Source organism: Gadus macrocephalus, chromosome 7 (assembly GCF_031168955.1).
Source record: "Gadus macrocephalus chromosome 7, ASM3116895v1".
Lineage (NCBI taxonomy): Eukaryota > Metazoa > Chordata > Actinopteri > Gadiformes > Gadidae > Gadus > Gadus macrocephalus.
The window spans coordinates 17,428,506-17,454,507 of NC_082388.1; the positions used below are offsets into that span (position 1 = coordinate 17,428,506).

General features: G+C 47.2%; 1 protein-coding gene across 3 annotated transcripts; it reads left to right on the top strand.

Moving 5' to 3' along the window:
- Positions 1 to 25,915, top strand: LOC132461726 (F-BAR and double SH3 domains protein 2-like). Of its 3 annotated transcripts, none has more exons than XM_060057043.1 (20): positions 1 to 226; positions 2,312 to 2,409; positions 3,822 to 3,867; positions 7,562 to 7,638; positions 8,349 to 8,493; positions 9,723 to 9,856; positions 10,518 to 10,572; positions 10,763 to 10,891; positions 11,441 to 11,563; positions 12,701 to 12,796; positions 15,830 to 15,946; positions 17,224 to 17,322; positions 19,018 to 19,170; positions 20,283 to 20,417; positions 20,719 to 20,802; positions 21,483 to 21,669; positions 22,351 to 22,637; positions 22,908 to 23,154; positions 23,261 to 23,325; positions 23,985 to 25,915. In XM_060057043.1, exons 1-20 carry the CDS (start codon positions 206 to 208, stop codon positions 24,066 to 24,068), a joined length of 2,382 nt encoding a protein of 793 aa, XP_059913026.1. In that variant the 5' UTR covers positions 1 to 205; the 3' UTR covers positions 24,069 to 25,915. The 3 variants fall into 3 exon arrangements, with proteins under 3 accessions (XP_059913026.1, XP_059913027.1, XP_059913028.1); XM_060057044.1 differs by having other exon boundaries at positions 22,351 to 22,604; XM_060057045.1 differs by having other exon boundaries at positions 2 to 226; positions 22,351 to 22,601.
- Positions 25,916 to 26,002: the final 87 nt, after the last annotated feature.

A 26,002-nucleotide genomic window follows, 5' to 3' on the forward strand; every position in this document is an offset into this window, starting at 1 on the left:
CGGGGCTGCTTGTATTTTCAACGGGACTCTGACGGTGTAGTCTTCTCGGGTTTGGATCGTCATGGCCGCTTGACCCAAGGCTGAAGGCTGTAATGTACTGAGCGTGTTTTCCCGTCCTCTCCTCAATCACTTTTTCTTTAAACGCCAACGCAAAGTTTACCGGGATACTTTTTTCCATTTGGTGTTGTTTTTATGACAAATCAGAATGCAACCCCCTCCAAGGAAGGTGAGTGGTCCCGTCCCGTTGTAAGCAGAGGCTACTTGTCTGCAAACGTCTCGACGACATGGTGCATGTTTGAATGTTGGAAATATTGGCTTTGTTGCACTCAGATCACTTTGAAAATAAGTGTATTTCTTTATTTGCGGAGAGTTGTACTGCTTTGTATGACTAGATAACCAATTTCCATGCGGTGCTCCAAGGAATCTGCGAAAGAAAAAAACAACATTTTAAAGATGTGTCCCATGTGTATCCAATTTTGTGGGAAAATGAGAAAGCAACTTATTGTGAGAATGTGCTCTGTTTGGTTGACTTCAAAGCAGACGCGTATTTAGCGGAGGTTAAGTAAAGATAGAGAAAGCGCACTGCTGTAGGAAAATGTTTATATGGGATCAAGTTACAGAAACATGGCTCAACCTTTCAGAAATGGACCATTTGTGTTCCAGTTAGTTTTGAAAAACACTTTCAATCATATGATGTTTCTTTGACAATGTGTAGACCAATTCGAAAATTTTTACGCATATTGTTATTTCTATTTATAATCTTTATATGTGATATACATTCATTATTTTTTATCGCGCCTCCGATGTATGTGGATTCGTCCTATCACGATTCAGGTCATTATTATCTAAGGTTAAATCTACTGATTTGAATCGGGTGATGCACTTAGGATTGATGTTTAATGAATAATATAATAATATTTTAAATATCATGCAAGTAGGCTATATCATCCCAGCGCTGGATTGTTGTTTCCTCGAAGTTAATCTGTGAGTTTTTTTTCATCATTCCATTAAAGTTCATGCAACAGTGTAATAAATGTTTACATATAGACAACGTTTATTGTTTGTAATTAGGAAATAGATGGTACGTTATCGTTATATACAATCCACATCTGATTTTTTTCTGCAGTTCATCGAGCAAAGCCTTACTAGTTGTACTTGACAAAACAAGACACATTAAAACATATTGACCCATATAAGATGTAATTGTTAAATATCCAAACAAAGTGCTGAATAAACAATCATCGCTCTAGTTTGGGCTTTTGTAGGATTAAGTCCCCTTAATACATATCAAATGATGAGGCTGTGGTTTAGCTCTATTGCCCCTTGTACAGCCTATTCATCACGGTTTTTTTTAATTTAATAGGCTTCCTTATACCATGTCTTATCACTTTACAAGTGGCACATGATAACTTGGGACGAGGAAGTGTTTAGGAGAAAGACTTATTTAACTTTCAAAATCGTAATATTTTTTGCAGTCTAGTCGCTTGTTATTTCCTTATCTTCCTCATTCAACATAATATCATAACATTGGGCGAATTGATACTATGGAGCCATTGTCGTATTATACTAAGACAAGTCATTGAGAAATGCACGGAGAATGCAACAGCTGCTTTCGCCAAGAAAAAACTATGCTAAGTGATGATGACAGTGGTGATTACAATGGCAAATATATAATGTATCATTGACATTATTAAACATTAATCTACATACCCTAATCAGAAATTAGGTGAACAGCCACCAAGCAAATCACTGCTAAAGGCCCTACACATTGCCTTTTTTTTTGTTGCTTTAATCCACCAATCAGGAGCCTACCTTTACCTTGAAACTGTATAATGTAGATTGTTGGCCTCTACTAGCTGGTGTGTATTGATTGGTTATCGTCTGCTGTTCCGTCACACCCTGCTGGACTACTTGGCAAAAGCACCTTGGTTGGATCCCCAATGTCCACAGTCTACATGGCATCCTTGAGCAAGATGCCTTACCCCATTGTGCTTCTTAATGACTGAAATCACCGGATAAAAGATTCCTATTGCTCAAGAGTGCTTCATCCAGAGGGAGGTTATTTCTGTTTTTGTTATAATTGCTCTGGCGAAAATAAAATTCAGTTAAAACCTTTTAGAATATAAATTAAAACCATAAAGCAAAAGAATACAGCAAGTCAAAGATATGCTCATGAACACACACATAAAAAAAGGATATGTGTTACGAAAAACACAGGCTGACGAAAAAGCAGAGACAATCATCTGCTTAATAACTCCTATAACAAATGTGTACAATATCTAAATGATCCACCCGCGTGCATGTGAACCAGGTGCGAGTGACCCAGGAGCTGAAGCAGACGCATGCTGAGCAGCTGAGCCGGTTACAAGTCAAACACCAGACGGAGTGTGACCTCCTGGAGGACCTCAGGTAAGGACAGTCCCGCTCAAGGGCTCTTATTTTGGAGGAGCAGAGTAGAGCCGTGGCAGGGGTTGTTGTTTTGTTGTTTGCAGGGAGGGTGACGCAGTCGTTTGGCCCTTAAAGGACATTAAATGTGGTTTCTGATGGAAATAGTTAAAAAAATACATACTTTGTATTTTGTTTAAAGGCTTTTTTAAAGGGCCGAGAAATAGCTGCGGAAAGTGATGATAGCATTTCCCTTGTCGGTCCGGTCTGCCATTGGTGGTAATTAAGAATTGAAGAGATCCTCCCACTTTTCTGGAAACAGCTGGAAGTGAAGGGTCACAAAGAACCTCCAGATGTTCTGGCTGCCCGGAGAAAAGGCACACAAAAAAAGGAAAAGAAAGAATGAGGGAAAGAAAGAGAAAAAATATTGTAATTGGAGGGACGGAGAATGTGCGGATATGGAGGGGGAGGCTGGGGCTAGCGGACGCTGTGATAGCATTCTGTAGTCCTGCTCGGGAGATGATTCAGCAAAAATAAAAATGGAAAACAAGAACGAATTGAGTCTGGTTTCTGTCAAACATTATGGGGAGGGAGGAAAAGGCCAAAGATACCAGAAAAGGAGCTTGTGTGTGTGTGTGTGTGTGTGTGTGTGTGTGTGTGTGTGTGTGTGTGTGTGTGTGTGTGTGTGTGTGTGTGTGTGTGTGTGTGTGTGTGTGTGTGTGTGTGTGTGTGTGTGTGTGTGTGTGTGTGTGTGTGGGGGTGGGTGTGGAAATAAAGGCTGAGTAATTCAACAAAGTACACACACGTAAACAGAAGGGGTCTTCATGCAGATGTAGGCTCCAAGGAAATCAGACAGAAGTATTCTTTTCATTTTCTGGTATTTTTGGAGTGAAATTCAGAGGCTCATCGTACTTGCCCAGACATGATTTAATGACGTTGACGTGTAATAGTGCGACTGCCTGGAGCTTTTGGTGTCTGGGGTCAATGACTGGGAGGTTAACATCAGATCCTTATTTAATGACCCCCTTGTTAAGACTTCAAGACACTCCAAACACTGAAATGTCCTTCTTTTGTTTAACTGTACGTCACAGTTGCAGACAGAATGACACACAGAGTCACGGCAGTGTGGACCAGCCAACACATTTCTCTTCAGAAAGAATTTCTGAAGAGAAATGTGCTTGCAGAGGTGGAGCACTCATAGAAACATACTGTGTTCCTTCAGAGGTTCTTGGGGTTGGCTGGCTGCGAGGGAGAACGGGCTGTGTGTTATGACCTCCACCTCCCAACCCACTGTGATTATATTACTGAAGGAAGCACACAGAGAAATACACACAGTTATAGTTTGGCAGAAAGTCATTGGCAATTGTAATTCCCTCATTAAGTTCAACTGACATTGGCTTGTTGAGGCATCTTGTTCTTTCTTTGTATTCCTCCAGGACTTTTAGCCAGAAAAAGGCAGCGGTGGACAGAGACTATGCCCAGGTGAGTGAGATCCTTTGCTCCTTCCCATTGAGTGCACGATCTAGGACAGGGATGGGCAACTGGCGGCCCGCGGGCCGCATCCTCACTCAGTGCGGCCCGCATCCTCACTCAGTCAGGCCCGCACATAATAAAAAAGAAAAAAAGAATAATAATAATTGATCGAGTTACAGAAAACGGTCAAGAAAGATGAGAAGAATTCATAGAATTCGAAGGCAAACCCATGCGTCTAGTTTGCTTAGAAGCGATATCAGTCATTAAAGATATCCACTTAAGTCGCCACTACAACTACTACAACTGCTTGTTGGGTTTGAGTTCATTGAGTTGTTGCACTTAATGTTGGGCCACTGTTTTTCAGTTTTTTGACTTCATTGAATGATGATGTATGTGAGCCCTTTGCACTGATAAAAATACTGACCATTCATGTGGCTGTTTGAGCATGGAAAACATGAAATGAATGTATGTTGGTTCAATTAACATACCGTACATAGGTTATGATTCTAGATGATTTTTTAGGTAGTGGCCATCCCCAAAATGCACCAGAATACAGGAAATCATATCTACCAAATTCAAAATTGTGTTGCTTCTCTCAGCTCACGTTTAGTTGAAGTGTGCAGTCATGTGGCCCTCCGATGGTTATGATGAAAAATGTGGCCCTCTTTATCATGAAAGTTGCCCATCCCTGATCTAGGACATGAATCCAAACAACACACAACAACACAACCACTGTCAAAAGGGCTTCATCAACATCAAAACAGACCCTCTACCCCCCCCCCCCCCCTCCCCCCCCCAAAATATTGCGTCACATATACACCGGGTTCAAACACTTGTGTGTGTTCTTACGCTGTGGTGCCAGGAAAAATGTCGCTATTCATCTTGCGGTCATAGAACTAGATCCATTCATGGGAACCCCAAACCCCTACAGAGAGGCCCACCATGTCGGCCACACCCCGGCCCCGACTCAGTCCCACCCTGGCCGTGTTATTCTGCCCTGGCTTACCTGGGATGTCCCTCCGTCCCCCCGTCCCCCCCAAGCCAGCCACTACCCAAAAACCCTTTTCCGCTCTCCTTGACTCTGTTCCGGCTTTGCAGGCCGGTGTGGAATGTGCAGCGCTGATGTTAGAAGAAGGTGGAGGCATTGAGGAGGGGGGTGGGGGGGTGATGGGGAGGGAGGGAGCTCCACTTCTTTAGCTCCAACCCTGAGCCAATATCATCAAACCGTGCATCCGCGGCACGCGCGTCCCGCGGCACCGGCAGCGGTTGCATACAGTTTAGCGCATGTAGGACTTGGCAAGGGGCCCCTGGAGGTGAACCGTGTGGAGCTGAGCCTCCTCAGGGCGGCTGCTCCCTGACTACTGTCATTACAGCCGCTTTGATTGACTGGGGCTTTATGCACCTGTTATAAGTGCTGACGTGTGGCCTTCATTGGGGTCCATGGAGATGGCCCATGTGGAACTAGGTTTGAGAGTTGTTTGTCAAGCAAGTTCAGCTTTGCTATTCTACAATGTAGCAATGTGTGCCCTACCGAAGCTGGGTTTACGGATGAAGAGCGTTCACAAAATCATCTTATATAAATGAACAAGACAAACTCATAAAGCATTGATGCTTTCAGTGTTGATGCACCATTAACTATGTGTTCATGCTGCATTAATTCGCGTGTTAGCGCCACATTAACTATGCTGTTTACTGCGTTAATTATGTTGTGAACGCTGCGTTAACTATGTTGTTATTGCCGACACCTCCTTCCCATTGGAAATGGGTACTGGTTCTAAGAAATGTATTAATACAATATCTTAATTCATGGATATGTTTAAATCCAGCTGAAGAACATTGAGTCCAGGTCGTAAGGCTCATATGAGACTGTGGCATTTACTATGGTCCCCCTAAAAGTCACCTAACCTTCACGGTGTTCATTTCAACGCAGAGGTTAAAGGTTGCGGTTTCCAAGAAACGCTTAACTATGTGCTTCATGCCAGTGCGCACAAAAACGTCTCCGTGTTGACGTGGCTGTGTTTTGAAGGTATTTCGCGTCCGAGCTTTACTTTGTCTGCATTTTCAAGACGCTGCAGTTGGTCCTAATGAATCACGTGCGGGCGCGTTCCAGTCCTACGTGTTCTCCCTCCTTCCTGGTGACCTTTGACAAGCTGACCCGCCAAGAAGCCAGAGGGCGGGAGAAAAAAGGGATGACACTGCACTAAAGCAAATAAAGGATGTTGTTGTAGACGACATGGCACAGAACAGCTGTATCCGTTACTGTCAAGCCTCTGAAGAGCGATGCAATCTGGATGCACCGCATACAGCCTGTTGAAGTGTTGCGCCTGATTGCAGAGAGAAACGCTGAGACTTTCTAGACGCTATTTGTTTTGAGAAAAGTGCCAGACAAGCTTTTATCTGGCAGAAAACTTTTTATTTGATTAAACCTTTTGTTTAGCCAGGTAGATCACACGTTGAGATGAAATGACCCAAACAGTCTTTAGTAATGGCGACCTGGCCAAGGGGGCTGCACTGCACAGGCTTAAATACAGCATGAACCAGCAACAGAAAATACAACCTTTCGGCGATATTCCACGTTTGCCGCTAGAAGTTGCAAAAGACCTCCTTTGCTCATTGGTTCAAAGACCCATATTTGAATGTGCTGTTTGTTTGTTTGTTTGTTTGTTTGTGTAGCCCTCTCCTCTGCATCCCCTCTTTGAGACAGTTTTTGTCCGGGCGATGTGGAAGTAGCAGGTGTCTTCACTGGGTGTCAATGGCGCCCTGTGTGTCTGGTGGCCCGCGAGCCCTTGCAAGCGTGCCAGTTATGTGATCAATTAGACACCGGCCGCACGATAGGGCTTGAATCAAAGTGGGTCAGGGTGGCTCTGAAAACCCCAACTCCCCTTTTCAGTCCCCCCGCGCCCCCTCTCCCCTCTCCCCTCTCCTCCTCTTCCCTTACAGCTGCCGCTGTTTGATATTCAAATCACAGGGAGCAATAAAATGACCTCCACTGTGTGTGGCTCTTCCTCTGCATCTATCGCCACATCCCCCCCCCCCCCCCCCCCCCCACCACCAAAGCCTAACCGCCTCCTCTACCTCCCCCACCTCCGTAACATCGACCCCCCCCCCCGACTGCGTCTGTGTGACTCCCCACAATGAAGAGGTTTGTGGCGGTGGGAAGGAGCACCCGACAGCAGAACCCCTCAGCAGGGGGTCTCACCCCTCCTGGGGTGGGGGGGGGGGCTTGTCCCCCTGATGGCGGCACAGCCAGCCGTTGTAACTCATGCTTCAAGCTGTAACCACGAGGAAACATGGATAGGTGTGCCCTCCTCCGAGTTGTTCGTAGGTAGGTCAGAGTCGGGGTTCGAGTTGTGCATCAACTTTATTGCGCGATCACAACGTGAGAATTGTAAGATTGACGGATATTCGAGATTAGATCTTTATTGTCCATTTCTGGAAGTCTGGCTTGGGCTTCACAGTAGGAACACAGTACAAAACCCATATAACGCAACAAAACATCACAACATTCCCTCGGTGGAATGACCTGTGACACTGTCTCCGGGTGGCGACTCAGAGGTTGCCCCAGGAGTCTCCCGCAATCCCCTTGGCTCTTTGAAGCTGGGGGGAACCCCACACTTCATAGTCCCAAGGTCAGGGGGTTCAGTGTCTCCTGGGAGAGGAGGAGTCCTGCGAGGCCATTCACCGTGCATCCTGCTGCTTACAGGCTCTCCAGAAACTGGCCAACCAGTACCTGAAGAAGGAATGGCCAGACCTGCCGGCGGACGAACCAGCTGATCACAGGTCAGTGTTCACGGCCCCTGCTGGCAGAGAACTTGGTTTGTGTCCATAGTGATAATGAGGCCAGGCTTGGAATAAGATGATTTTGGTTTCACTGTGGAATTTGTCCATTCATTCATCCAGTCTACGTTATAGAACCTGGTCCGTCGTAATAGCCGTTGTAATAACCCTAAAGGGAAACTCCTTACGTGGAACTGTAATGCAAATGAAGCGACAGCTTTCCATGTTCCACGGTCTTCACAGGCTTCAACTCGTCATCCATTATCAGGATTAGCAGTCAGACCTGCAGCTGAGTATGCAAAGTGGACTGAGGTCATCACAGAGCGTGCATTCATTGGCGGACCTCTATCATGACTAACACAGGGCTAGGAATAAACGCGGAAGGAGGAGGGGAATATGTTTGTGTGTGCAAACCAAAACCACTGCAATATCACAAATCAGAACAGAGCGCATGTGTGTGTGTGTGTGAGTGTGTGTGTGTGTGTGTGGGGGGGGGGTGGGTGGGTGGTCTCCCGTGTGTGTGTGTGTGTGTGTGTGTGTGTGTGTGTTGATGGTCTCCCTTGTGTGTGTGTGTGTGTGTGTGTGTGGGGGTGGGTGGGTGTGTTGATGGTCTCCCGTGTGTGTGTGTATGTGTTGATGGTCTCCCGTGCGTGTGTGTGTGTGTGTGTGTGTGTGTGTGTGTTTGGGTGTTGACTCTGCCCCCTCCCCAACAGGAACATGTACTGCGTGTGGAGGTCCTACCTGGAGGGCACGGTGCAGCTGAGCCAGACCCGGACCAGCGCCTGCGACCTCTACAAGGCCCAGGTGGCCGAGCCGGCCAAGGCCGCACGGCTCCAGAAGGACCTGGAGCTCCGGAAGGTACCTTTAGACAAGGGGAGGGGGGTGGCTGTACTGTTCTGGGGTTATTCGAATGGGCCATCTGGATGAAGCCCCCACAAATGTGTCCTGCAAAAGAGATTACTTGGTATATTCCAACGTTTTTTCATGTCTACGTTGTATTCTAATGGATACTTCATTGTGGTCACTTGAGCATCAGATAAAAGGTTCAGCCTTATCTCTAACATATCTCCTCTGTTTAATGCCCAATATCCATCACCCATTATCCACACGCTCAAAGTTCAATCTCTCTGTAAACTGATCCCAGTCCAGTGTTACCGCGGAGCCTCATTTTACCATGATGACCAGTGCCGACATGAACCCTTGTTTTCTTTCTGAGATCAAGGGTCTCAATGTCCCCAGAATTGCCTTTTCCGAACCTACTGACTTATTGCGCGTCAAGATTGACCTGACTGACTAAACAGGGCATTGCCATACGACTACTTTGCAAAAGGTTATATCACAAATAACAAATTTCTACTGCTCTGTCTCTGGGCAGTCAATTGATTTTTCGAATGATATTGGTAACGAATGTTGTAGTGAAGAAAGGCGAGATTGTCAAGATGATTTAATCACTAAGGCCAGTACCATCCTTTATCTCATCTTCAGAACCCTGACTAGTCGTATGTGGTTTAACTTGCTCCAGAACTCACAGATGCATGCTGTCCTGTCCTCTTAGCCTATAAGAACACCACAGGTCATCTGTCAATCACCGTTCTGGCTATTTGTGTAGCTGCCTGTTTGTATTTGTACAGCTGTGCTCAAACTGTTACAAAACTGACAGCTCCTTTTTTGCCAAAAGAGGAACATTGCAGCGAGCCAGGTCTAACAACCCCCCCCCCCCCCCCCCTCCTCCAATTGTATTTTATTTATGAGAACTTCAAATGACATTAGCATTTTGGCCTATTGTTTTATTAACCAAGCACACAGACAAGGTCTGCCTGCCATAAAAGCTGCAGCCCATTCCAATTGCTCTCGTGCGTATCATTAATGCACCACTCTACTTGTGATCTGAAGAGGCGATTGAAGCCACTGTAGGATTTCTGATAATAGGATTGGATTGGTCTTTATGTGGCTATGTGTGTGTGTTAGTGTATATGCTTTATCTCTTCAGATTATCTTTGGTTATCGTTTCCACACATCTATTTGAATGACATTTTTGTGAAATGAACGCGGTGCTTTCCTGACCCATTCCTCCGGTGTCTGCCCAGTGTGTGGAGCAGCTGACGGAGGTGCAGGCGGGGCTGCAGGAGTCGGTGAAGGACCTCAGCAAGAGCAGGAAGAAGTACCAGGAGACGGAGGTGCTGGCCCAGGCCGTGCGCGAGAAGGCCGAGCTGGAAGCAAAGTATGCGCTGCTCTTATCTGCCGACCAATCAACCACAACGCAGGCACACTAGGAATTTCTTACAATTCGTAGGATAGTGTTTCAGACACAGTGTCTGACACTGAACTGGACACCAACCCCTTGACCAAAGCAGGCGTTTGCTTTTTGTTGTTGGCTGCAGGGGACCTAATTTACTACAGTTCTGCTATTGATTGTGTCTGTTTTGTTGTTTTTAAGTGTTAAGTGAATATTCTCAGTGGAAGGTTTTCCCCTCCCTTTCACAGCGCATTGGGGGACATTTTAAAAGTATTTAAAATATATTGGATGTCACATCCGATAAATGGACGTTGGGTGCAATTCTGATGCAATATGCTTATTGTCCTGGAATGTACTTTATTCTCTCACATCCCTAAAGTAATTATGCTTTTGGTTGCTGCTTGCTTTGCCTGCCCGCATTTCATCATGTGGCATACCACGGTTTTATCATTGGCGGGCTGAAAGCCAATCAGGGGGGCACTTTGTTACAACATAACTATTACTCATAGTGCATAGATCAGCTGAATTGTGCAACCCGAGCACGCTGATTAGTTAGCGGTGCGTTTTGGAGGTGCTCTACTACAACTAAAACAGATGCAACACTTAAGAGAATAATGCACATACGTCCTACCTGTGTTCCTCTCAGGTCTAAGCTGAGTCTCTTCCAGTCCAGATCTAGTCTTCAGAGGGCTAGTGTCAAGGTAAGCAAATAAACTCAAGGAGCAACAAGGAGTGTTGCGATATTTAGAGCCAAAGAACCAACCTCAGGTCACGTCTCCTCTCACAAAACCCAAACCGCATGCACGCATGAATCCATGCCCGACATTCTGTCGTTCTTTACACCCTTCCTGAGTGGGGCCTAACGTTGATGTGTCAACCGTGTCCCTGCAGCTCAAAGCCAAGAGGAGCGAGTGCAACTCCAAGGCCTCGCACGCCCGCAACGACTACCTGCTCACGCTAGCTGCCGCCAACGCTCACCAGCAGCGCTACTACGAGAACGACCTCATGGACTGCATCAAGGCAAGTGTGTGTGTGGGTGCACCTGCTGTTGTGTGTGTGTGTGTGTGTGTGTGTTCAGTGTGTTTGTGTGTGTCTTAACATTTTAGTCGTTTAACACTAAAACCCAAAGCACTCAAACGCAAGATAGTTTTTGAGAGTTTTTCCGTCCAAAATAGACAGAGTCTGACGCGAAGCAAGCAAAAAAACTGCAGCCCTGCTACAGTCACGCTCCGTGTCTTTTGCTCCGTTAAAACGATATGATTCAATTCATTTTCCATGTTCCATGTGCTCTGGCCTTAACTGACTGAAGTTAAAATTGAGGCAGAGTGCTGCACAAAGTCATTTGAAATAAATCACTGGACAGAGTGTGCACAGTAGCTCTGGGAACCAGAAGGCCTGCTACATTTTCTATTTTTTAATGAGTGGATATAAGGAGAGATAGACCATAGGTAGGTAGGTAGAGGGTTGGATGAACGTCTGGAGGGGACGGATGGAGGTATTGGAGATGTTCCTCAGAGCCTCCCTGCGCAGACAGTCACAAGGCCGGCTCGTGTGTGTTTGGTCTCCCAGGTTTTGGACGGAAGGATCCACGAGCAGGTGAAGGACTACCTAGTGTCCATGTGCCAGACGGAGCTGGACACCTACCAGGTGGTGCACACCACCTTCAACCAGCTCCTGGACAGCTCCAAAGAGGTGAGCAGGACTCCCCCCACCCATGCTGCACCCTTGCTTGTATTCCGATTAAAGCTGGGGTAAACCTAAAGTCTCTTCATCTGAAGTAGTCGTTTACCCCCCCATACTGTTATTATTAGTATTTGGTCAGAACAGGCAAATAGAGACAAAAAAGAAAAATGTAAAAACCCAAATCCTAGACCAGATATCTCAAATTCAAGGTATCCCCATCATCGCTATCATATCAATGTTTCATTTTACGTGTCTCCACTCTCCAAACGTTCACATCCGAGTCCCCAGCGCTTCATGTTGTTGTCTTAGGCGAGCCATGCAGATCACTACCCCCTGCCCCATCGTCTCCCCGTACATGTCTCTAATGAGTCGAGAGGCTTGAGTTACCCTCCCCATCTCGGATGGCACCGCCGGCTCGCCCAGTCACCTGAGCTCCCGGAGGAGGGCTCAACTTGACACTCAAGCACCCAGGGTCCACCCAGGCCAGTGTGTCTGTGTCTCAGGCAGACGGCGAGGGCTGCCTTGTGGCCGCTCCGACACCCTGTCTTGTTTGACCCCTATTTCAGCCCAACCGCCTCGTGTACTTTCCATTCAGCCGGACTCCTGCCCTACAATAGAAGGAACCCACACACACACACACACACACACACACACACACACACACACACACACACACACACACACACACACACACACACACACACACACACACACACACACACACACACACACACACACACACACAATGCCGTTGTGTGCATGCATGTGTGTGTTTGTTTATGTTTTTTGGCCATCTGTTCTATCAGTTGGTGAAAGTCCCTCTAACTAGCCTTAGCAGGATTTCACAGGACTCGGTGGAGCTAGCCAATCCAAGTCTTGGTCATTGTTCTCTCTCGCATCTGTCCATTCAAAAAATATCACATAGTTCAAATGATTTTAATTTAATTCTAGTTCAGTGTTTCCCTTGTGCAGCCCCAACGCAAGATTATATTCACTTTCAATTAGTGTAGTTCAGTACACTTTCGCTTTTTTAAGTTCTCTCAGGGAAGGACTTCAAGCCCAAACCCAAATCAAAGCAATAATGTGGACCCCAAGGTTGTGAACCTAAAGGATCTCTCTGTAAAGGATCTCCTCTCCATCCAACAGGTGCTGCAGGAGTTCCACCAGCAGCTCTTTGTGCAGAGGAACCCCACGTTCCACAAGGCTCCGGACTTCCTGTTCCAGCCGAGCGACTCAGACACGGTAAGCCCTCCGCCCAAAGGACCCTATGGACCAGGGCACAGTCACGCGGTGACCAGCAGGAAGTCAACGGTGGTTCAGTTGTTTCCCTTTTTTCACCCCAACCGTGCTAAAATACGACGTGCAGGATAAGGGAAACAAGAACCCAAGGCCATGGAGAAGGACATGGAGAAGCTTTTGGTTTTTTTTTGCAAACACATTTCCCTAAGACCTGCCATCCAACCCCAGAGCACCACCCCCTGCGTTGTCATGGTCAGACTGGCCGCAATAGGTGCAGCTGTGCCGGGGTGGGCCGTTATGAGAAGAGAACCGAAATGTGGAACGGTCCAACAATAGGGGGTACTAAATCAGACCCTAACGGTGACCTACAGCGTCAACATTAGTGTGCCGTCGCACTTCCCTCGCAAAAAGTCCCTCATTTATTCCAGCGCTGCGTATGTCGGCGCGTAGCTTCCCGTGCCGGTCTACGACCTCCTCGGTGTCTCTCAGGTCAGGGCCTCCTGCGCCAGCTCTGTGCGCCCGTGCCCCTACAACCCCCATCCTCCCCCATCCTCCCCCCCCCCCCCCCTGCCTCCCTACCTCCACCTCCTCTTCCCCCCCCCCCCCCCCCCAGCCCCAGTCAGCTGGACACACTGGACAAGTTGTTTGGAGAAAGCGGCGCGACGGCTGCATGCTCACGTTGTTTTCGTTGGGAGTCAAACAAGCGGCCGCCTGTTCCCTAAAGAAAACATTAGTCATGGAGAGGTGCCCAGACCGTCCACCCCCCCCCCCCACCCTAACCACGCCCCGCCCACTTTACACCCCCCCCACCCCCCACCCCTCCCTCCCCCCACCACCCTATACAGCATGCAGCCGCTGAGCCAGATCGAGGGATCCGGTAGAGAGCAGTGACGGCGGGTGGGGTGGATGGACGGCGGGTGGGGGTGAGGGCGGGTCAGAGGGGCCGGTTGAGCCGAGCCCATCTGCAAAAAGGGGGCATTGTAAGAGGGCCTCAACTGAGCGCGCTCACAGCCCAACTCCTCCTGCGCACACAGACACACACACACACATGCACAAACACAACACACACACACACACACACACACACACACACACACACACACACACACACACACACACACACACACACACACACACACGTGTACATGAAACACACACACACACACACACACACACACACACACACACACACACACACACACACACACACACACACACACACACACACACACACACACACACACACACGTGTAGATAACACACACACAGAGGGACATAAAACACAGACACACACAGAACGCACACACAGATACACAAGAAAAAGACACACAGAGCACACACACATGCATACATACACACACACAAACATACACACACACACACGCACACACATTTATGCCAAACAAACATGCATACGTACATGCGGGAGTTCAACATGGCCGTGGAGTCTCTCCGGGGATAACTCGTGGCCTTACAGCCAGTTCCTGCTCGACAAACCTTCTCACATAACTCCTCAACCTGGGCCCTTTCTATCCCTATTCCCTCCATGACCCGTTCTGTGTCTCATCACCTCGTAGCCCAGGTAGCCCACACAACCGTACCTTTCTCAGGTAGACTACTTTTGGTGGCTGCGGGAATGAGTTCATTTATTCCCTGCATGGTATTTTCAGGGATGTCTGACCAGTTACTGCAGAGGATTCAGCAGGAACAGAATTAGCACTAGCCAGCCCTTGAACAAATGTCGCACCGCATGTCCGGCAACCAACAGATCAACACCACTCTCCCATAAGGAGCCTGCTTGGGCGAGAGGAGAACTGGCTGATTGAATATGAATTTTGTTACAGATAAAACAAATCTATAATAAGATGGCATTAGAATTTAATTGATTCTTACACCAAACCCTTATCATTCACCATAAGATAGATAAGATAATACAATATAGACATTTAGAGATCTTGGTGAGAGCTCGAGCTTTGGTCTGGACATAGCTGTTCATTCTGTTTCCTGATTTCCCAGGATTCAAACCTTAAATGATCTCAAAAGAACAAAAGCGACCAAAAACAGGATTTAACTAACTTTGTCTCTGCTTGTCCTCTCTTTACACTTTCAATTCCTCGGGTGAATGACACAGAATCTCTGCGCTCAAAGCCACGCGGTTAATCTCAATGACTCAGAACTGGGGTATGAATATCCTGTGCCATCCCAAATGCCCTTTCATCCACTAACGCGAGGCCTCAGGCATCCCTCCCATGAAGGGAGTGAACCAGCGGGCGACTGCGGCTCGAATCACTGCCGCACGAGACATGTGCCGAGCGTCACGGTTATGAAACAAAGTGTGTGGGGATGAGTTGTGAGTTATATGGAGGATGTGTCGTTGTGGAGGAGAGACCACGGAGAAGGCTGAAGCCATGTGTGGCGGAGCCCGGCTCTGGCCCGATGGGGGAACGCAACAGTTCTGCTTTATGTTTTATAGTTCCCACGTGGCCAAGCCATAATTCACACCATGATCGTTTTTGTCTTGTTTTTTACATCAAAGCAACACGAAAGGCCTGTTCATGCAATAATTGCCATTGTGCAGTCCTGGTATAGATGAGGGGCCGCAGCTGTATAATAATATGTCCTAACAATGATGTTTAAAATATTTCAATACGTTTTAGAGTTTTGGTCTAATGTCATAGCTTAAATGATCATACATTTCAATATAATCCATTCTGAAACAGTGGATATTCAATGCATAAGCCTATATTTATTCATCCTTTACCATTTAGGGAAAAACAACATTTAATTGTGCTGATTGCTATTAGCTGTATTAATCTCTCTTCTATCTCTCCTCTCTCTTGCTCTTTCTATCTCCCTGTCTGTGACGCACTCCCTCTCTCTCTCTCTGTCTCTCTCTCTCTCTGTCTCTCTCTCTCTCTCTCTCTCTCTCTCTCTCTCTCTCTCTCTCTCTCTCTCTCTCTCTCCCTCTCCCTCTCCCTCTCTCTCCCTCTCTACTTGCTCTCCATCCTATGTCTCCCCACCCACCTGCGTCCCCAGGTGGTGCAGCTGGAGAAGGAGGGTGGCACGACGGAGGAGCACAGCCTGGACAAGGAGGCCCGCAAGTGGGCCAGCCGCGTGGCGCGAGAATACAAGAGCATCATCCACACCCAGAGGGTGAGAGAGAGAGAGAGAGAGAGAGAGAGAGAGAGAGAGAGAGAGAGAGAGAGAGAGAGAGAGAGAGAGAGAGAGAGAGAGAGAGAGAGAGAGAGAGAGAGAGAGAGAGAGAGAGAGAGAGAGAGAGAGAGAGAGAGAGAGAGAGAGAGAGAGAGAGAGATGCTTTCCATTTATTTTGTTGCAACATCACTGCTAAATCAGACCTCCCACGACAACCACAACCCCACCAGTATAACAAGTCCATTACTCAATATTGAACGTTTTACTGAGAGCAATGTCAAAAAGAACCGTTGGCACTTCATGTAAGTGCTTAGGAATGGTTTGTGAACCCCCCCCATTCAGCCAAGCTTTCTTTCTTTCTTTCTTTCTTTTCTCTGCCTCTCCTCATACACAGGAAGTGATGCTTCCAAGACTTAAAATGAGCTGCGCTTATCAACAGTTTAATTTTCACATCTGTTGCCAAGTACTGTTTCAGCAAGATATTTTTAACTTGGTGGTGACTGACGAATCAATCAATTGCCGCCAAAGAATGCTAAACACACTGAAAGGCCCTTTAAAGATGGGGTCCAAACACTGTCCTGAAAGCCCAGAAAACACAGGTTGTCACTTCTTATTGGTTATCAGCTTGCAGCAATTGGAAGCAGCTTGGGAACAGCTGATTCAATAAAGAGCGCTGAGCCAGAGATAGATTTTCTGAAGAAAATAACAATTTCAAACCCAAACAGTTGCATTCTTTCAGGCGAATATGCTCCCCTCCCCAACCCAGATTCAAAACTATATATGAGAAAGGTCATAGTCTGATTTACAATAATCTGAAAGGTGTGTGTAATGTAAACCAGGAGGTAATAAAAAGACCAACGGCGATGTGTAAATGCGTAAACATGGACTTGACACGTGATATGGAGAGAGGTTTTATTCCATCGGCCTTCCCCTCATCAGTGGTCTGTTATCTGGGCTCTCTGGATAACTGATAACAGCTCTGTCCAAACTCATTGATCAAATGCTTCCAGTAATCCAGAGGAAGACATCCTTTCCCGAAACCAGGAAATGACTCACTGTTTCTCTGGCCTGGTTCATAACTTTTACATTCGTTTTTTTCTTTTTTTTTTATGTTTTGTTTGTCTCGCGATATCTTTATTTTTTTTCTCCTTAATTTTTTGGATGACATTTTTTTAACGGTCAAGTCGCGGCTAGAGTGGTGGATTGTGTGTGTGTGTGTGTGTGTGTGTGCGCGTCTCTCTTTACAGTTTGTATTGTGTTTGTTGTTCTGTGGGCAGGCCTTGGAGGAGTACGGCACTCAGGAGAGCTCAGAGCAGAACATCAGTGAGATGGAGGCCAAGACAGAGGCCGCCAGACAGAACCTACGCAAGGCAGAGGTACTGACCCCGTGACACTAACGCACCACACTGAAACCAATCGGAAATGCTCTGTAAGACAGAGGAACCATTGACGAGGGACTCTTATCACAGCATAGTGTTTACGTGGTTAGGTGGTTATGTGTTTGTATTTGCGTTTGTGTGCAAGCTATTGGGTGAACACTTTTGCCGCTTTTCCACTGCATGGTACCAGCTCGACACGACTCGACACGACTCGACTCAGCTCGCATTTTTTGCGTTTCCACCGCGGTACCATGGTATCTGGTACCTGAAGTGGCTGCTTTTTCTAGTACCTACTCGCTCTAGGTACCAAGCGAGCTGAGCCGATGCTAAAAGGTGACGTCGGCAGACGGCCGGCGACTGATTGGCCAGAGAGTGTGACGAAGTCACGAGAGCGACATGGCAACCATGCTGGTAACATCCATAGCAGCGCCGCAGCCAACATGTTCCACTTCTCCAACTTCTTCAACATGCCGGCTAATAATAGTAATGTGATCGATGTCCTCCATTGTTGTTATGTGGGTTCTGTCCATGTGTGGGTTGCGTATGTGTTGTTTGCGTCGCGTACACAAATACGTCACGGCCCTTTCGCGCAGCCGACCCCGCCCACGTCCAGGAGGTACTATTTGCGGTGGAAAAGCACCCGTGTTGCTACCGTGTCGAGTCGTGTCGTGTCGAGTCGTGTCGAGTCGAGCTACATGTGCGGTGGAAAAGCGGCATTTGACCACTTTGTCTGGCTCCTTTTGTCCTGTACATCTTACGCCACCTACTGGTTGCAAAGTGTAATATCACTTTGCAAGGGAATTATCCCTTGCTGGCCTTAGAACATTTAATTGGTCACACTTCATAATAAGAGTACAATTATTAACCATTATTCATCAGATAATTATAAAGATAATACCGTTATTAGCCTTAACTAACAGTTTTTTAACAGTTAAACCTGGTAGGGGGGTAAGGGGATTTGCTCAAGGATGCCTCCATGTTATTCTGGAGGCGTTAGGGATTTGCACCCAAAACAATTAAGTTGTGAGTCAAACACCTTAAACACTAGACTATCCTGTACAAGACTGTCCTTCCAGTGATGCAGAGCTATACACAAAGAAACAATATGTCAGCTGACTCAGCTCCTCTCTGGCCCTGTCCACACACAAAATTAGAATGCAAAACAGGTTAGAGATATCCATAAAACTTAAATTGCCATTAAAAAACTGAAATGCTGTCAGCTAGGGTTGTCCAGCTTGCCCGGTGATAAACAATATGGACACTTGTACAACTTCCTTTGTTTACCTCTTGGTGCTTATGCGCTATGGCAACAATGACAAATGCCTTCACAGCATACGTAATTCCATGCATGTCGCGAGGTAAAGCAGTCCATTCATAAGTGGTCACGGGGGATGCTTGTTCACACAGGGTCTCAAACACTGTGGATTTATCTGGTTACAAGATCTGAGCCCTGTCTATTGTGTCACACACGCACACACACACGCACACACACACACACACACACACACACACACACACACACACACACACACACACACACACACACACACACACACACACACACACACACACACACACACACACACACACACACACACACAATGGTCGCAGTTGTGAAACCCCCAGAATAAATGCAGCCCTCTGATTGGTCGTGGTCTGGCGTGACGCCCACTGTGTTGTCCGCGCCGACAGACGGTGAAGGTGAAGGCGGAGGCCCGCCTGGACCTGCTGAGGCAGGCGGGGGTTGCCGTGGAGACGTGGCTGAAGAGCGCCATGAACCAGGTGATGGAGGAGCTGGAGAACGAGCGGTGGGCCAACCTGGGGCCCCACGACCCCTCGCTTTCTGTAAGCACACAGTACCAGCACCAAGAGCACACAGTACCAGCACCAATATCACACAGTACCAGCACCAAGAGCACACAGTACCAGCACCAATATCACACAGTACCAGCACCAAGAGCACACAGTACCAGCACCAATATCACACAGTACCAGCACCAAGAGCACACAGTACCAGCACCAATATCACACAGTACCAGCACCAATATCACACAGTACCAGCACCAATATCACACAGTACCAGCACCAAGAGCACACAGTACCAGCACCAAGAGCACACAGTACCAGCACCAATATCACACAGTACCAGCACCAAGAGCACACAGTACCAGCACCAATATCACACAGTACCAGCACCAAGAGCACACAGTACCAGCACCAAGAGCACACAGTACCAGCACCAAGAGCACACAGTACCAGCACCAAGAGCACACAGTACCAGCACCAAGAGCACACAGTACCAGCACCAATATCACACAGTACCAGCACCAAGAGCACACAGTACCAGCACCAAGAGCACACAGTACCAGCACCAATATCACACAGTACCAGCACTACACAGTACCAGCACCAAGAGCACACAGTACCAGCACCAAGAGCACACAGTACCAGCATCAATATCACACAGTACCAGAGCTACACAAACCAGTACCTATACCAGTACCAATAGCACACAGTACCAGCGCTACGTAGACCAGTAGCCATACCAGTACGAATATCACACAGTACCAGAGCTACACAGACCAGTACCAATACCAGTACCACTATAAACAGTACCAGCACTACACAGACCATTACCAATGCAAGTAAAAATATAAAACAGTACCAGTACCAATATAACACAGTACCAGTACCACAGTACCAGTACCAATATCACACAGTACCAGAGCTACACAGACCAGTGCCACTAGAACACAGCACCAGTACCAACACCAACCAAATCAGTTCCAGTCCAGTACCAGCCCCAGCACGACACAGACCAGTCCAGTACCAGTAGCCACACTAGCATCGGTACTGGTGTTGTTACATAACTAGAACTCATGCAGCAACACTGCAGCAAACCCGTACCACTCTGTCAACCTCACCCCCTGTTGCTCTGCTCCCTGTCGCTCCTCAAGGGCCCGGCTGACTTTGAGCGTGAGGACGAGGAGGAGACGGAGGACAGCGGGGAGGCCCTGGACGACAGCAGCTCCAGCCCCTCCAGCACCCTGAGGAACTACCCTCTCACCTGCAAAGTGCTCTACTCCTACAAGGTAGCCCCTGGCTCAGAGAGGGGAGACCCTATGGTTATTCAGACACAAGAGCCGTCTATTGATCGAAATGTTTCATTTTTTTCTATTTGTTGTCTTGTCACCTTATGCATCCACATATTTTTATTCATTCAACATTTTTCTTGCACTTTAAACCAAATAACCATCATGAACTAATGTTCATGTTGTCTTTTGTAGTGTTTTTTTAAAATAAGAGTGAGAGAAATCTTGAGGGAAAACTCCAGCTCTTCTGCATTGGTGTGCAGTTTGAGGTTAACGTTCTCATCGCCCCCCTCTGCATCAGTCGTGCCAGCCAGACGAGCTGACCATCGAGGAACAGGAAGTGTTGGAGGTCATCGATGATGGAGATATGGACGACTGGGTCAAGGTACACCAGATTATTCTAACTCATGGTCAAAGGTGAAGGATCTGGCAATGACATTGCGAACGCCCTGATATACTTAAAACTCAGTCAGAATTGATGTGTTCCCATAGACTGTCATGCTGTTGTTAAGCACAGCAATTTGTGACAGGGTACAATATAGTTTAGATATTTGGGCTGAGACGAGACGCATTTACATGTGTTTTTTAACCATATGCAGGCATAGGTATAATGGAACATAGCGAATGGGAAAGTGTGTAGATTTTGTAGTTTGGCTGAATATCCTGCACATACTTGAATTGATTTGATTGCAAACCTGCCATTTTGTCAGAGCGAACACGCTAATTTTGATTGCATTTTAAGTTTATCAGGGCCTTGAACCCAGTTAAAGAACAGTTCTTGGATCATATGTTTATGATTGTTTTCTTACACCGGAGTCCAACATTAAATATTAAAGTACAATTAGTTACAAAAAGGAAACACAGAGAGTACAGCGTGTAAAGAAAAAGAAAAAAATGCATATTTTGCAACAAATGTTTTAAATAACCTTATGAACATGCACACATCTTATAAATTAACATACACACATTGCATAACCATACCAAACATGCACACACACGCACAAGACACGTTCAACCATCTCTGCTGAGACCTCCACGCCGCTCTGCTCTCTGCTCCGCCACCAGGCCAGAAACCGCAGCGGGCAGGTGGGCTACGTCCCGGAGAAGTACCTCCAGCTGCCCTCCTCCAACAGCCTGCTGAGCATGCTGCAGTCCCTGGCCGCCCTGGACGCCCGCTCCCACTCCTCCAGCAACTCCACCGAGCCAGAGCTGGAGCCCGCCCCGGCCGCCGCCGTCAACGGAGACGCCAGCGGTGAGACACGGCGCTTCCTGCCTCTTATCCACGCCACCGGGCTACTCCTGGCTCGTTCAACCTCAACCTGAGTGTATCACTACCTGGTTCTCCTGCATATTGGGTGAAGCATCTCTTATGTTGTGAATAGAGATTTGTTGTGAATAGAGTCTCCTATTGCATCATGGGAATAGGAGACTAGATTCAGTACCTGAGTGCTAACAGGGCCTTAGTCAGGAGCTAGCATAGCAAGGCATGTACTATAACTATGCACACAAACCTTCATGAAGACACAAAATGATGTATGCTGTTGTCATAGGGGTTTAATGAGCTTTTCTAACCTTTTACTTAGAGCCATTGAAGACCCCACTATTCAGCATTCCCCTTGTGTTATTTCAGATTGTACACAAATACCCTGTTGACACCCTATATTGACCAGCTCTTCTCAAGGCCCCCTTTTTTTTTGTAGGAAGACTGTAGGATGGCCATTTACCTTGTGTCCAATCATATTTCAAGGATGAAATGCATTGCCTCATCCGTTCCCCCCCTTAGCGAGTCACATTAAGGATCTTGATTACGGAGATGAAAATATATTGTATTACAATCGGGACGGACTGGGCTCATGGAGTATGGAGTATCAGCTACGACAAGATGATGACCTCTCTCTCTCTCTCTCTCTCTCTCTCTCTCTCTCTCTCTCAGTGTCGTTTGCCAAGGCGCTGTACGACTACGCGGGTCAGACGGAGGACGAGCTGTCCTTCCCCGAGGGCGCCATCATCCGCATCATGAGCCGGGAGACGCGGGAGGACGACGGCTTCTGGGAGGGCGAGTTCAACGGGATGGTGGGCGTGTTCCCCGCCGTGCTGGTGGAGGACCTGACCTCCGGCGGCGGCGGCGCCGGCGCCAGCACCCCCAGAGAGGACGGAGACGCGCCCAGAGACACCAGTGCACAGGTGGTCAGTCTGCCAGCGAGCACACACACATACAGGGTGAGACGTACACACACAGATAGACTCACACACGGACACCACTGCACAAGGGATGCCACGCACACACACACGCACACGCACACACTCACACGCACACACACACACACGCACACACACACACACACACACACACACACACACACACACACACACACACACACACACACACACACACACACATATGAACACACAGATGAACACGCACACAAACACACAGATGAACGCACACACAGGTCCTAACGCCTAAGATCCCCCCTGTGCTCCCTGCAGGCCCCCACCTCTCCGCTGGCGTCCACACCGGTCGCCAGTGACCAGTCTCCCCGCAGTCCCTTCCAGCCGGGGCCCTTCCACAGCAGTCCCTGCCAGTCCAGCCCCATCCAGACGCCCACCTCCCTGGGGGCCTCCCCCCTGTCCAGCCCCTCCAGCCCCGCTGCCTCCTCCCCCATCGGCCGCCCTCCATCCTACTCCAATGGACACCACAGGGTCCCGCCCGTGCCCCTGAAAAGCCCCCTTCAGAGTAAGAGCGCTGGGCTTTGCCTCTGTGAACCCCATCTCCGAATGATTTTTCAATGCGTTGTGTTGTGTTTATGCTGAGCGTGTTTGATGTGTCTCTCCTTCCTCAGGTCCATCTCCAAGTTCTTCTCAGCCCCCCAAATACCCTGTCAATGCCTCTGGAACCATTCGTCCTGTAAGTTAACATGTCGGGGGGGGGGGGGGGTTGGCTAGTTTTTCAACATTGCATTTCATTGAAGACGGTTTTTATTTGAACATTTAAAAGAATTCTTCAAAAAAAGAATATATATTTTGCAATGAGTTGCGAAACTGCCGCCAGGGTTAGTTTATTAGGGCCCGAACATCAAAGGAATGTTGTCCTTGACGCGGGGCAGCAGATCTCCGCGGCAGGGCTTCAGAGAGTTGTTTCAGCTGTTCCTTCCACGGGCAGTGTGACTTTAAATACACAGTACGCCCTCATGTCTCACCACTTTCCCTCCGGCAGTTCTGGCGCTTCCACATTAGCGAGCGTTTTCTAGTAGCCAAGGCAGAGCAATGCTCGAAAACCTCGGTCGGATCGACCTCAATCAAAGTATAACAAGAAGTGATAATACAACGTGTAGAGAAAACTGCTGGAGCACCAGAGTCCAATAGCAGGGTACACGGTGAGGCCCACAATACACACGGTATAATAGCCTTGATTGGACAGCGTAGGAGAATGACATATTGACATGTTGTTCCTGTTCGAACTCCTTGCGATCGGAAAGGGACTTGGACGTGTGCAGGCGATGACAGAAATTAAACCGTCAGTGTTTTTTTTAGCGGCTGGATCTCTAACGTCTGTGTGGCCACCAGGTTCGAGCTGCCCCGCCCCCTCCGAAGCAGCACCCCCGTGGGCAGGTGAAGAGGAGGGAGGAGGTAGAGATCACGCTCGTCTGACGGGGGACACTAAAGCGAAAGCTCCAACGCTTTACAAACACATCTCCATATTAACGCCCGTTGGGAGCCGGCGGCAAAACAAGGGGACGCCTGGTGGATTAAGCCCCTCCCTCCCTCCCTCCTGGTCAACCAATGGAAACTCCCGGCTCCCACTCTCTCTCCCTCAGCAGGATGGATCATCAGTCTACTCTATGAGGCTTTGCCAGTATGTGTTTTTTCTCTAAATAGCCTTTTCTACATCTTTGTCCCATCGGCATGCTCTTGTAAGCGTGGTGGAAAGAACAACTATGTGCCTTTACCTTTTTACAAACCTTTATTCAGCCTTCTACTTTTTCGGTTTTCTACTTCTTCTAGGTAAACGGTTTACTATATTCGAGCGATACCTTGTGGTTCCTTCTGTGACTCTCTATTCATGTCTCTCCTGTTTTCCTCTTATTGAACTGTATCTTCTTATCACACTAATTGTTATTTTTATAGTCAGGCTTTGAGTCTCGTTACCTCGTTAAAAATAGGAAAAGGCAGAATAATTACTATGCAGTGAAGAGTCTTCTGGCGGGGGTAGAAGATGTGTTGTCGCTATACTTGTGGAAAACAGACCCCAGTCACAAAGAGGCTGGCCCTCTTTTTAAAGAAAAAACAAAACTAAGGGAAAGTGGCAATTGTAGTTCGAAGTGGTTTCATTGGGAAATAATCCTTTCTGACTTTGATAGTGAGATCAGGATCAAGTTTCGTACCGTTAATTGTATTTTTGATACACCCCTCCCCCCCCCCCCCCCCCCCCCCCAAAACAAACACACCCACATTTAACATTGTTTTCTAACAGCAAATTCTATATTTTCTAGCCGAGGGATATCCGAACGACTATATATTATGTCAATTCTTTCACTGTGTTGTAAAAGTTAAAACTCTAGATTTGTCCTTCATACAAATAGACTAACATAGGCCTTAAGTAGATGGGTTATAGGGGAGTAGTACAACGGCCAGGAGTTCAGCAGGCGGATGCGGCCAATGACAGAGTTTATCCAGGCTGTTGGACCGGTGGCGTAGAGAGAGACGCAGGGCCTGACTCCCGCCTCTATGGCGGGGAAAACCTCCCGAGCTACGAGCTGCTAGCTGGCTATCCAGTGGAAATGTATATAGGCTATATCTATACTAGCGAACATACTGAAGCACTTTCTGAGATATTTTGTGTTGTTTTTATCCCTTTTCAGTATTGCTGGTTGGTCTCTTTTGTGGACACTCCATCGTTTGTTCTATTTTTCTTGTTTAGACATTTCAGTTTACCAGTTATATAGGTATGATATTGTTGTCTTTTTTTTTATTGCCCTAGAATTATTTAGCCTTTAAATAGCCATATTATAGGGTATTTTGTTGAGATTTGGGTATTATATTTCATCGTATTTTGAAATAATTATCGTTTACAGAGAGCTCGGAGATGGATATTGACAACTTTAAAAATAAATCTATTGAGACAAAAGTAAATTTGTTCAGATTAAAAAGATATCCTTCAGCCTTGTTGCTGTGTTCTCGTTGATCTCGTTGAGATCTGAATGTCATCAAACTTGTTTTTGAAGTTTACATTTACCCTGTTCTATATAAAGATTTTTTTTTCCCAATAAAAAAGGGAATTATTAACGTCATGTTGATCCTGGTAACAAATTGTATTATTTTGGGTAGGGGGGGGGGGGGGGGGGGGGGTATTATCTGAAACTGAAATTCAGTTGGAAACTGCCCACAATGTCAATGTAACGCAAACTCTACATAAGTTGAGCATTACAGTTCAGTGGATGATAAACTGTATTTATTGTGGACAAAATGTGAAATAAAATTAGCTGAAATAAAATGCATACTTGTTTCTATGTTTTCATTGCAGCCTTGCTTTCTTAAGTACACAAGATTGAGAAAGAGAGTAAGAATAGAAAATAGACAATTGG